The 14,121-nt window shown below is 42.4% G+C and overlaps 1 protein-coding gene across 1 annotated transcript in view; it reads left to right on the top strand.

Annotated features, from left to right (window-relative positions):
* Nucleotides 1-14,121, top strand: part of ANO1 (anoctamin 1, calcium activated chloride channel) — a gene marked incomplete at its 5' end in the record, with an annotated part of 133,859 nt that overhangs the window by 24,031 nt on the left and 95,707 nt on the right. Inside the window, 3 exons of the mRNA XM_015410856.1 lie at nucleotides 4,443-4,541; nucleotides 6,501-6,652; nucleotides 8,081-8,135. Coding sequence (XP_015266342.1) covers nucleotides 4,443-4,541; nucleotides 6,501-6,652; nucleotides 8,081-8,135 — 306 coding nt within the window. The remainder of the gene's footprint in view (nucleotides 1-4,442; nucleotides 4,542-6,500; nucleotides 6,653-8,080; nucleotides 8,136-14,121) is intronic.

Raw genomic sequence — 14,121 nt, 5'->3', positions numbered from 1 at the left:
GCTGATATATATAGCATTAGATATACTGTAGGAATGACTGAGTTGCCAACTGATTGATGGGAGGAAGAAGGCCAGCAAAATGATGGCGTGATCTCATAACCATGCAATGACATCACTTCTAATATGACCCGGAAGCACTGGGATTGTACCGGAGCAACACTGTAGTGTTCGCCAGAAACTCTGTAGAAACTGTGGGGCAAGTGCATCGCTCCAGTGCAATGTCATAGTGCTGATGATGATCCCCCCCTTTCAGTCTCCAGCTGGCAACCCTGCCTTTAATAGTCCACTGCTTGAGGAGCAGCTGGGATGCAGCCCTCATCTAGGGGTAGGGAAATAAAGAGATGACTTGCAGCTGTGATGTGGGAGCAGCAGCAGCTTCCTACTGGAATTGTTTGGACCCCATGGGAGTTCCAGAATGGTAGAGCCTCCAAAGAGGCTGACCCCAAGAGGAGCCAAGCCCTTCATAAAGCAGAGAGAAATAGGTTAGGGAGGACACACTGGGTCTGGTTCCTGAGGTTGAGAAGAGCAGGGTCAGAAGAGAGGTGAAAAACTACGGTGATGTGAAGCCTGTGGGAGTGACCCCTGCTGACAAGGATCTGCCAGACCTGGACAGATCTTCTACAAATAGTGAAGTACTGGGGTGCAGAAGAGTCAGGCCTCTTCTCCTTATGTATCCTTACTGTTTGGGCAAGTCCACACTGGTAATGCATCCATCAAGGGGACCCAGGCTTCTCCCTTCCAAGCATTTACAGTTGTTTGATGGAGGTATGCTATATCCCTTCTCCTAGCATGAAGCTTTGAGTCAATGATAATGGCATCTCCAAGCGGGTTTCTGTTCCAGTTCCCTACAGCCATATTATCCCTGAGGTTCTGGTCTGAGAAATGTCCCCTTCACCATTCAGTCAATACCTCAGGGTGCTCTCTAAACTCTGAGCTTACATCTTAAAGACTTCATCTGCGCTGTTATTGTTAGCTGTGACTAATAATGCAAACAACCTACTAGTGCCCTAATAAATCTGCCCCAACAACTTTGGAGCCCAGGAGGCAAAAAGAAGAAGAGGAAGGGATCAAAATCAATGAACCTGGCACACTATAAAAACTCCCACCCCCCCGTGATTAACAAATACCCACTGCCACTGGTTAGGAAGGAGGGTGGATGAATTTGTGAAACAGGCATGGTGCAACAGGCTCTTAAGTTTCGTGCCCCCCAGCCTCACCCTGCTGAATGTCAGTGTGCAGAAACGTGGCAGTGATGTGACTGTGGACCAATTGCATTGGGGCAGAAAGGTAGCATACAAATTTGGAAATAAATACACACACTCCTTACAAACAGAATTACCTTTCGAAGTCTCTGGCTGCATTCTTGATACATATGTATTGCCAGTGAGCGGATGTTGTCATATTGTCAACCTGCAGAGGGGAGAACAGAGAGCAATGCATGCCTAGCCTGCCAGTTAAGACTCTCCTCCCAAGCCCCGCCCACCAGCAAAAGTGAAGTGAGGGGTAATTAGAGACAGGTCTTTTTCAGTGGTGGCACTCTTATTTGGAATATCCCCCTCTCCCTGAGGTTTCCCTGGTTACTGTCCTTTAGGCACCAGGCCAAAACATTTCTTTTTACCCAGGCTCTGGGTTCCATCCTTTTAAAGCTGTTTTTATGATCTGCTTCTAGCCTGAAGGATGTTTTATAGACAGGGCAATATTTTGTGACTGACCTTTATGCCCTTGGCTTGTTTTTATGACTTGATAATGCTTATACTATTTTTATGAGCCATGTCAAGTCTCTGGAAAAGCAGCATGTGCATTTTTCTAAATAAGTAAATAAATAATCAAGGGTCTAGATTTGATAGACAGAGTGCCTGAAGAACTATGGATGGAGGTTCGTGGCATTGTACAGGAGGCAGCAATCACCACCATCCCAATGAAAAAGAAATGCAAGAAAGCAAAGTGGCTGTCTGATGAGGCTTTACAAATAGCAGAGGAAAGAAGGAAAGCGAAAGGCAAAGGCGAAAAGGAAAGATTTACCCAACTGAACGCAGATTTCCAGAGAACAGCAAGGAGAGATAAGGAGGCCTTCCTGAATGAACAGTGCAAAGTAATAGAAGAAAACAATAGAATGGGAAGGACTAGAGATCTCTTCAAGAAAGTTGGAGAAATCAAGGGAGCGTTCCATGCAAAGCTGGCCATGATAAAGGACAAAAACGGTAGGGACCTAACAGAAGCAGAAGAGATTAGGAAAAGATGGCAAGAATACACAGAAGAACTATACAAGAAAGACCTCGATGTCCTTGACAACCACGACGGTATAATCACTGACCTCGAGCCAGACATCCTGGAATGTGAAGTTAAATGGGCCTTAGAAAGCATTACTAACAACAAAGCTAGTGGAGGTGATGGTATTCCAGTTGAGCTATTCAAAGTCTTAGAAGATGATGCTGTTAAAGTTCTGCACTCCATTTGCCAGCAAATTTGGAAAACGCAACAGTGGCCACAGGATTGGAAAAGGTCAGTATACATTCCAATCCCAAAGAAGGGCAATGCCAAGGAATGTTCAAACTATCGCACAATTGCACTCATATCACACGCTAGCAAGGTCATGCTCAAGATCCTACAAGCTAGGCTTCAACAGTACGTGGATAGAGAACTACCAGAAGTACAAGCTGGGTTTCGAAGAGGTAGAGGAACTAGAGATCAAATTGCCAACATTCGCTGGATTATGGAGAAAGCAAGAGAGTACCAGAAAAATATCTACTTCTGCTTCATTGACTATGCTAAAGCTTTTGACTGTGTGGATCACAACAAACTATGGCAGGGCCTTAAAGAGATGGGAGTACCAGACCACCTCACATGTCTCTTGAGAAACCTGTATAAGGGCCAAGAAGCGACAGTTAGAACCGGATATGGAACAACTGATTGGTTCAGCATAGGAAAAGGAGTACGACAAGGATGTATATTGTCGCCTTGCTTATTTAATATATATGCAGAGTACATCATGCGAAATGCTGGCCTAGATGAATCACAAGCGGGCATTAAGATTGCTGGGGAAAAGATCAACAACCTCAGATATGCAGACGATACCACTCTGATGGCAGAAAGTGAAGAGGACCTTAAGAGCCTCTTGCTCAGGGTAAAAGAGGAGAGCGCAAAAGTGGGCTTGAAGCTCAACATCAAAAAAACTAAGATCATGGCATCCGGCCCCATCACTCCTTGGCAAATAGAAGGGGAAGTCGTGGAAGTGGTGACAGACTTCACGTTCCTGGGATCCCAGATCACCGCAGACTGTGACTGCAGCCATGAAATTAAAAGACGCCTGCTCCTTGGGAGGAAAGCGATGGCGAACCTAAACAGCATGATAAAAAGTAGAGACATCACCCTGCCAACAAAAGTCCGCATGGTCAAAGCAATGGTATTCCCAGTAGTCATGTATGGATGCGAGAGTTGGACTATAAGGATGGCCGAGCGCTGAAGAATTGATTCTTTTGAACTATGGTGCTGGAGAAGACTCTTGAGAGTCCCTTTTTAATATGGTAATAGAGTTATAAGAAAGTATACTAATTGTATGTTTTGTGTTTGTAAGTGGTTGTTTGTGATATGTTGTATGTATGTTTGTTGTGTAAAATATGAAAAATAATAAAAGTGTACCTAATGGGTACTTAAAAAAAGAGAGAGAGAGAGTCCCTTGGACTGCAAGAAGATCAAATCAGTCAATCCTAAAAGAAATCAACCCTGACTGTTCCCTGGAAGGCCAGATAATGAAACCAAAGCTCAAATACTTTGGGCCACCAAATGAGAAGGGAGCACTCACTGGAGAAGACCCTGATGCTGGGAAAGATTGAAGGTCAAAGAAGACGGGGACGGCAAAGGATGAGATAGTTAGACAGTGTCATAGATGCAACTAACATGAAATTGAGCAAACTTCAGAGGACGGCAGAAGACAGGAAGGCCTGGCGTGATCTGGTCCATGGGGTCGCGAAGAGTCGGACTCGACTGTGCGACTGAACAACAACAAAATAAACTGACTGTATTCTTGTCTGCTCACAAACCTTCTTTGAGGGATTTTGGTTTATTGGAAAAATTTGTCCCAGTGCTACAGTTGCCAAGAAACAGCCGGGGTGTGTGTGTCCTTTGTGGGCCTAATGAATGGACATGGGTAAGTGAAGGTTTTCATGCATGGAGATAAGTAACATCCCATCAAGCCTCTATTCAAGGGGCGGGACAATTTCCCCCCTCCAGGCTGCTTGTTGGCATCCATAGCCAGTGCATCCCTTCTTCAGTTCTCCATTGCTTTCTCACTGCTGCTAGTTTTCATCCAGTTGTTAAAATAAATTCATTTTTAAACATTCTTATTGAAGAATAATCCTTTAGGATTTGTTTGCAATTTGAAACATTTGTGTTTTTGTGTTTTTGTTCTAAGTTTTTTCTTTCTCTCCCTTCCCTTTTTAAAGACTAAAATACATGGTCTTGGATTTGTAAAAATACATGCACCTTGGAGTGCTTTGTGCCGAGAAGCAGAATTTATGAAACTGAAGATGCCTACAAAAAAGGTTTGTTGAATATCTCTTTTAGATTGGGATGCATAAAATAGTTGTTTCTAGTTTATGCTTTTCAAAGGAATAGTGTGTCAGCCGATTCACCTAGTGTTCTTGGGAGCAATTCCCACCACATGTAAAAGAAGCAGTTCAATGAATTGTCTTAACCAGCTGTCACAAAATGAATCTGTCTCAGAACCCAGAAGGGAGTCTTCTGAGTTTGCAACATGCCTGGCACTATGACATCACCTCCGGGTGATGTCATCATGCCAGGGACGTTGCCACGATCCCGGCCCTTTGGAGGTGGGGTTCCCCCCAGCGGCCAGAGAAGGACTGGCAAGTAAGGGGCCCATTGAGCAGGCAGACCCCCGCCCCCCCAGGGGACCTGGCATGTCTAACCCAGTTTGTGATACAAGTTGTAGTGTGATGCAAATGAATGAGCTGTGAATGCTGTGAGATGCTAAGGTGGACAGATTTTGTAATATGCTGACACATAGAAATTTGCATTTTAATGGGCACATGGAGATGTTCGGTACCATTTTGCAGTATAACATAATCACTGCCATGTAGACAAGTCTGACCAGTCCAGAACATAATGTGATCATCTTGTACTAAGTCCATGTGGATTGCATGCCCTATGCTGCCTGTAAATCACCAGTGTCCATAAGGTCAACACTACATTAAGCAGGCGGGGTGATGGGAAGATACTAAATGCCAGATTTTGTGATGTGTCCAGGCAATCCATGGACAGACAAGGATATGTTCCCTTTCCAACAAGGCAGCATTTTCCATATGCTTCAGGCGCATGACACTTGGGGAGGGGTGTTCTTCTAAAGGTGCAACAATACCATTTTTAGCTTTGGACCAGGATATGTAAGAAAATACAGAGATCTGCTATAAATAACTTCTTGATGGTTCCATCTTTCATGCTGCCGGTGGCCACTTCAGAGTGGGGCATTATCTGTTGTGCCTCTCAGATTTTAGAAGCCATTACAGCCTGCTAGGCTGTGAAAGGTTTTTATAGCAGGATGGGAAGCAGAAGGAGATAGGAAAATGGTGTCTGATTCTGTGTTGAGTGACATTTATGATTTGATGTGGGACAGTCCATACATTCTTCAGTCTAGTACTCCACATACACAAGCAGGCATTCCTTACACATGTGAATATTCCATGAATATGTGTAACATTAGTGGAGCATAAGAGAACTCGCAGGTTCCAGCCCTCAATTTGCAAGGAATATTGGAATAGTTATTATAAAAGACCAAAATTATATGATAAATTTGAAGCTTCTGACAGATGTAGCTGTACCTGTTCAGGGTACAGAAGTGAAAAATGGATAAATATTTAATGGCATATTAAGTGCAGGACCCAGACTCTGCATGGAAATGTCTCTAATAGAGCAAGAGACAGCCTCAGAGTGCAAAGTAATTTATTGCAAGTACAACTAAAATTAAACTTTGGGTTGGAATTTTATATTAGTGGCTGATCCAGTTCCATTTATCATATTACTTATTTTAATTATGTTCCCAACTTTTAAAATAGCCCACCCATTTGAAATAGGGATTGTATTGTTGGGAAGGGTTCTGATCATATCTAGTGCCCTCCAAAGTAAGTGAATCCATAAATATTCAGGGAACATTATTTCCTTAACCACCAAATGGTAGTGTGGTTCAAAGTATGAAGAGTTGTGGTGTTGTATATGCTGAGTGATTGTTTTAAAAAAAACTCTAAAATTCTGCAGATGTATAAATTGGGTTAATGTTTAGATTGTGTTTTAGCTGACAAATGTGGACCTACCCTACCCTAAGTATTTGAGCGGCAAGTTGCTGAGCAATCCCCATCTGTTTTTTAATACAGAATCCTAGTCACTTGTTTTTTATTGTCTCCATTCAGATTTCTTGTGTTCTTGAATCCTCAATATGTTTTTCAGTGATTTCAAGGAAATAAAGGATGGTTTGTCTTCTCTGTCCTTAGGTATACCAAATTCATCAACCACATGGCCTCTTGAAAAAAATAAATTCTGTAATTCAAAAAATTACAGAGCCCATTCAACCTAAAGTGGCAGAACACAAACAACAGACAGTGAAACGTCTCTCTTACCCCTTCTCTAGGGAGAAACAACACTTGTAAGTCAAGGTTCATAATCTGTATTTGTTATCTTTTCCAACAGAATTGCATCTGGGAATACAACTTGAAGCTACGAATGAGAATATTAATAGCAATATGTAGGCCAGAGTTTCGTTACAACTTGCATTAAAATGATGTTTTCCAATAAATTCAATCTTCCTGGCTAAAAGTAGAATTCTCCTACTGGACTTCCATATGTAAAATGGATTAAAAAGAAATGTTGAAAATCTTCCTAAATTTAACAACATGAAAATAAAAGAGTCCACATAGTTTCACTCTTTCTCATCCCACAGTTGTTTATGCTACTTGCTTACAGTCCAAAAGCGTCTCAAAAAGGTTTGTGTCCAAATATGATTTTAGTCTGTGCAGGAGTCTTCAAATGACTCCATAAGCAAACTACAGTCAAGCACTGGGTAAAAGCAATGTTCCTGATTTGGAAAGAGTAGGTCTCTTACATTGAAGTCTGTTAAGGTCACAATCAAAATGAACTCACATAGTGGGGTCCCCTTGGGCCATTAGGTATCCTATTAGGCACTGTTGGTAAACATTGCAGCAAACACATCAGTGGCCTGCTCTGAACCACTTGCTAGAAGGAGAATGACATGACTATTTACCGTGTGGTAGCAATTTGAAAAATATCACACAATGAATATATAGAGCCACTGACCAGAGGTTGTCTGCAGAATGGTGATGGATTTTCAGAACTGCATAGAAATCCTCTTTGCATGGCTGAAAACTACAGTACCCAACTCATTAAACTGATGGAGTCTCCATGTGATCAATTTTCAGCATCTGTCACATGATAAATATTCATTTGAATTAATGGAAAATCGTGGCTAAGTAATCGGTTAGGAAGAAATATCTGCCGTTTCAGGAAGTGTAATGTCACAACTAGAACAGCACTGAAATACAGGACGTAAGTCTTCTTAGAATCTCTGTGTGACAGTTAATACTCATTTCAGCTAGCATTGTAGGAGTACTGCAGTTCTTCTCAGCAGAATAACGATGATACCTTTTATCATACTAAGTTACATTTGTACTGTACCAGTTGTGATTCTACTATTACTTAGTAAGTATGTAAGATTTGTAAATAAGAGTACATGAAGTAAATAGACAACCACGTTAATATTGCAGAAAAAGGAAACAGGCACTACCACTGTGTAGGAAAGAGTAAAAGAACTTGATTCTTTTTTTTTGTGAAACCAACTAAATATTGGACATTGATTTCGCTTACATAAGTCTTTGGCCCTTTGAGTCATCTAAAGAGGAATGGCTGCTGTCTGAAGATCATTGTTTAACATCAAGGAAGAAAGGAGATTATGAACTGATTGTCATTCTCTCTGCTAGGGAAACCCTGGAAGCACCAAAAATATGGCTAATTTATCTTACTTTTTTTCCTCTTTTTTTCTCTTCTAATGTTCCAATAGATTTGACTTGTCTGATAAAGAGTCCTTTTTTGACAGCAAAACCAGAAGTACCATAGTAAGTATTAAAATATAATTTATTATAAAAATAATTTAAAAAGCAGTATGGTAAGTATATTTCCCGATGGTAATCTTGTATTTCTCTTCAATAAAATTTATTCAGAGTTCCTGTTAGACCACATGACTAACGTAATGTTATTCATCAACTTGGAGAGAGGTTATTTGAAAACCTAATAAAATTCTTCATAGTAAACTGTTGTGGTCAAATATTGAGGCAAGCAGACACACATATACACAATATATATATTTATGTGTAAATGTATGTCCCGTTTGTTGGAGAAAAATGTAACTGATTTCACCTGATATTTGGTGCCTAGTCCTACAACAGCCTGTTGTTCTAGTATATATTTAGGTCCAAGCTCAAACATAAAGGTATTAAATATTTAAGCTTTTTAAAGGCTAAGTGTATGTGTTAAAAATATTACATTGTACTGCATCAGCATAGATGTTTAGCATAGAAGAGTATTATCAGATGTTCTTAGGGCAACACATATAAATTTCTGTCTGAACAAGACTCAGGTCCAAGCTCAAACATAAAGGTATTAATTACTTTGTGTCCAGATGCCTGGTATCTAAATGAAAAGTGACAGAGCTCCAAAGTAAGCTTAGAAAGGAAAACAGAATCTGTAATCAATTGGAATAATCAGAGATACTTTATTGCAAAAAATCAGAATAGTGAAATCTTATCAGATCTCAGAAGCTAAGCAGGATTGGCCCTGGTCAGTATTTGGATCGGAGGCCACCAATTAATACCAAGGTCACTCTGCAGAGGTAGGCAATGGCAAACCACCTCTCTAAGTTTCTTGCCTTGAAAACCCTATGGGGTCACCATGGCAAAAAACAAAAATTAAAGAACAGGTAAGCAGTCAGAGCAATGTTTCAATACATTTCAGCACAAAATACCATGGAGCCATCAGTACCAGTACTTGATTCTGGAACCCACCCAGTAGTTACTCCCATGAGTAACATACTTCAAAGAACATGAGAAAGGGCAATAAGAAGTAAGCAAAGGTGGGAAAGAAGACACAGGGAAATATTACCTAACTTCTGTGTCAGGGAATCATTTAGGGTGATCTAGATCTGTTGATCCTCAGACTGGCATACCAGCAGTGGCTTGGAGAGCGGTCCAGGAAAAGGCACATAGCAAGCAATTTAAGCAGGTGATCCAGCAGCAAGTCGAGGCAATAAACCTGAAGAAGTTAGGCTGGATTTAATGAGTGTGTCACAGCCCAGAGCATGCAGAGAGGAGACAGGCGAATGAACAATGTGCATGTGCAGAGTAGTATATAAAAGTTGGCGATGTGCTGGATGGTTGGGATGCTGGCAGTATGTAGGAGGGTGTGAAAAATCTGGTTGGCCTGTTTAAATGAGAGCTGGTGTGAATGGAGCTGCTGCTTAGACTATAGCCTTGATTACTTGATTATGTTGAAAGATACAATCTTGTATCAAACAGTGAAGTGTGCCCCAATCTGTGGATATTTAAGTCCACATATCAAAGCCACTTTAATAACACAAAGTAGACTTTTCTCCCCCAGGTTTGCAGAAAAAAATCTGAAAATGGTGGGGCAATGGAAAGCGGGCCAAGTCCACCCAAAACAGAGGAGTGTTCTCTGCATATGTGCACAGACAATGCAGCTCCATTGGAATGGCAGCCTCATGGTAGAAGCAGCAGCACTACAAGTGGAGAGGGAGAGTGTGGGCAAAATGGCCAGGAGGTAGGCGGGCAGAAAGTTGGGAGGTGTGAGGCATAAGACTGCAGCAGCCCCCACTACATGTTATTTATGAGGTGATGAGGGAGAGGACAACCAGACAGGAAGAGGGAGATGGAGTGATGCAAGATGAAGGACAGGTGGGTGAGGAAACTCCAGTGTTGCTGCCTCAACCACTTTCCCCAACTCTCCCTTCGGCTATTGAAAAGGCTGGGCAGAGCAGTGGAGCAGGGGAGAAGCACTCCCTCAAACTGCCTCAGTGTAAGCTGTTCACTAGCCTAGCTCACACACACCCCGGCCCGGCCCTAACTGCCTCCCAGTGCTGTGGAGGTGCAACACAGACCAATGTATGTGGGGGGAGGCTGCAGTGGAATGGAAATAAAGACAGGAGAAAGACAGACTCTGTGTGTGTGAGGGGGGGATTTGGGAATGGAATAAGAAGGTGTGTGTAACAAGGTATTTGGGAGTGTGAGTGTGCGAAAGAAAAGATTGGAGGACTAATCAAGAAAGAAAGACAAAGAGTGACAGTGGGGCTGGGGTGAACAGAACAAGAGAAAGACTGACAGGTAGCAAGAGAAAGTGAGGGAAGAATAAAAATTTGAAGACCCTTAGGCGTTCGTTTCCTGAGACTGCTGGTCTGGTCCAATATGTTGCCCAGTTGAGTTTGGAGGAGGGTATGCTGTCCAGAGTTGGCAAGGCCCAGCACTGGCTAAACAACATGATTGGCAGGTCAGTGGTCTCTTGGACGTGAAAGAGTGATTCCACCCCCCAGGATCAAGTTCTTGGGCATCTTTTCAGGCCCAAAGGGGTTCATCCGTCTGCTGTTGGAACAGACATTTTCTAGCAGATCTGCAGGTTGGTTTGTATGACTGGGTGGTATGCAGGTGGCAGGAGGGGACTTAAGCCAAGGCTAACCCCCTCTGTGGCAACAAGAGCATGGTTTGAGGGGATTTAGAGTTGGTAAGCACCCTGAGATATCAGTGATAGGGGGGTCCCTCAAACTGGTTACCTATCGCTTGGCAGTCTGGGTGGCTCAGTGGGGGCCCCTTCAGGGTTGGAGGAACATATGATGAGCCCTAAGGCTTAGCAGTCATGGGCAAGACTGTGCCCCTCCATCCTGTCTACAAACTTACGTGTGGGCCATAAGGAGAAAGGTTCGGAAGGATTCCGGACCTGGCTCTGAACTGGGATGGTTTTGCCCTGTTAGGAAGTCCTTGCCTTGCAAGCCCTATACAACCCATGCTTTAACATGCTAACTAAGTTGTGCAGATCAGCTTGTGTATAAATAAAGTTCCCAGTTTAATCCATTACTTGTCTCGTCTTTCATTCGAGTGGTGGGCCGGCAACAAAAGGAAAAGGAATGAGATAGCCACTCGCACAAGTTTTTGTGAGACCTCACTTGTATAATAACATTACCATGTTACCTTGATTGTTCGAGGGTTGATCTGCTTCTCAGGACACTTCTAAATATCTTGCATACCCACCCACTTTCCTTGATGTGCTAGCCATTGTCTCAGGGGGCTCAGTTTCGATCATGCTAAGTGGCTAGTTCTAGCCTCACATTCCTTTTACTGGCCCACCTCCAATTTTGCCTAGGAATTCTCTAAAATCTGACAGATGATTCCAAATCTGGCAAAGGCAGTCTGGAAAGGTGCTGACTAAAATGATCTGGAGTGATGCCAACAGAATAGAGGCATATCAGTCCTAGCAACAAGTGTACCTTTGTTCAGATGAATAAAGTGATTATTAATATTCAAATTCACATTCTTGGTTTATGAACTAAAAGGGAAGAGACATTGACCCCATTTGTGACCACAGAAAGGGGATGCAGGGTAACTACTATAGTTAAAACCTATATATTTATTTTAAAAAACAGCTTCAGCAGTAAGGCCAACCTTTGCTTATAATACACTCATTTTTCTTCTTCCTTAAAGTTGACTTACAGCTTTCATATTTAAGTCCTACTACAAATATTGATCCATTCTGTCTTTGTAGTCACTCCCTAGAACTGTTTGACAAATAAATAAGATCTTTCACTCATTATGTGACTATGGCTAGTAAAGAAGAGAGAATTTCTACGAAGTAGTTTGAAACTTAACAAATGGGCTAAATTCCCGTTCCTTGTCTAAATTCGTTCAGTTTGTCTTCTATGTCAGTTCCTCATTTAAAAATTGAGAATACCTCCTAAGTTCTTATGATTGTGAAATGGTTGACTTTTCTAAGAAATTTGGGCATATAAGAATGGGCCCTTGTGTGTGCATGTATGTTTTAAGTTTCATAGGCATTGAAACCTCAGCTGCCAGACTATACTCTTGAGTGGCTGTCAGAGCACTGTAGAATTCCTAGGGCAGGGGTCCCCAACCTTTTCGAGCCTGTTGGCTAGTAAAGAAGAGAGCATTTCTACGAAGTAGTTTGAAACTGAACAAATGGGCTAAATTCCCATTCCTTGTCTAAATTCATTCACTTTGTCTTCTATATCAGTTCCTCATTTAAAAATTGATAATACCTCCTAAGTTCTTATGATTCGGAAATGGTTGATTTTTCTAAGAAATTTGGGCATATAAGAATGGGCCCTTGTATGTGCATGTATGTTTTAAGTTTCATAGACATTGAAACCTCAGCTGCCAGACTACACTCTTGAGTAGCTGTCAGAGCACTGTAGAATTCCTAGGGCAGGGGTCCCCATTATTGTGCATTTTTGATGGCTGGGTTTTTCACGGTTCGTTAGTTTTAATGATTTTATTCTGTTTTATTATTGCATCATTATTTCCCCCTGTGAACTACCTTGAGCAGGCTGTTTGGAGGTGTGACATTTTTTAAATAAATAAAAGGAGCAAGTAATGGGAAAAGAAAGAGCTGAGAGCCGCAAAGGAACAGGGGAGGGAAACTGGAGCAGGAATCCACAGCCTTTTAGAACCTGTGGGTACTTTTGGAATTCTGACAACACATGGCGGGCACAGCTACAAAATGGCTGCTGCAGAAGGAGGAGCCAGCCACAAAATGGGTGCCAGTATTTACCTTCAACCATACCCTGAAGATCCTTCTGTTGTGCTGGCAGCTGCTGTCAAAGCAATGTGTTTTTTTAAAGAAAACCTGCACAGCCAATCAAATATCCAGTGGCCAGTAGCCCACCTGGCCCTGTACACTTTCTAAAAACACTTGGCAGGCTCCAAGAAAGGTGTCAGTGGGTGCCGTGGCTCCCATGGGCACCACATTGAGGATCCCTGCCCTAGAGAATAGAAATAACTGTAGGTCACTGTTGACTTGTATCACAGTAGAAGTGTCTCCTTCTGGAACAGCTGTTACAGAATAGCAGCCCCCTAACTTAATCGGTCTTTTATGCTCCAGCAGCCCAAGTAATATCCATAAATTCTGCTCATTTCTTACCTTTTTGTCTTGGGTGTTTGTTCTACTTCCCTAAGTTGCATTCACTATTTCAGAACTGACCTCCTTTTTACAGTGGTCCTACCTAACCAGTTTTCTCATAACACTTTTTCCTTCTGGTATCGGCAAAGGAGGAGTTAAACTCATCTATTCATCACTTTCCATTTCTCTGTTTAAAATTTTAAAAACAAATTGCCATTCAAGGTTTTTCCCCTCTCACAATTTCTCCAGGGAGCACAGGGTGGCATACATGGTTTTCTCCTGTTAGTTTATCCTTGCAGCAATCCTGTGAGGTGGGTTAGGCTAAAAGAGAACAGCTGTTCAAAGTAAGCTTCATGGCAGACCACAGTGATTCACCAGTCTAGACCAGCACACTAGCAACTGTACCACACTACTTTTAAATTATTAGTAATAATACTTGTAAAGAGGATACAGCATATTGCTACATGGTCTCCACTTCAGGGCAGTGCTTATCTGGGTTGGTTCCCTTTGGAAGAAAGAACATAGGAGACTTACAGCATTTTTTTAGTATTTATTTATTTACAGATAATAAGAGCGAGCACAAATGGAGGCCAAGAGGCATTCCTACAAGGCAGCAGATCTTAGGCTTGCCAAGTCCCCCCGGGGGGCGGGGAAACCCCTGCCCCAGAGGCCCGTTCGTCACTTCCGGGTGACGTGCGTGCGCTTTGCGCACACGCTCCAGCCGCCCTCTACCCGCCAGCGGAGAGTCCCCCGCTCCGGCAAAATTTTGACTTGGCAACCCTAGCAGATCTGCTACCATTGCCTAAAAACTGAGGAGATATCCTTGCTCTGCTCTGCAGTTGTTAAAAAATTACTGTTATTTTGTCATAGGATCTGGCCCCCTCAGGTATGCCATAGTAGGCCAAGCTC

Source organism: Gekko japonicus, unplaced genomic scaffold (genome assembly GCF_001447785.1).
Source record: "Gekko japonicus isolate JY-2015 unplaced genomic scaffold, Gekko_japonicus_V1.1 scaffold65, whole genome shotgun sequence".
In the NCBI taxonomy this organism is placed as follows: Eukaryota; Metazoa; Chordata; class Lepidosauria; order Squamata; family Gekkonidae; genus Gekko; species Gekko japonicus.
This window is presented reverse-complemented; position numbering and strand designations above follow the sequence as displayed.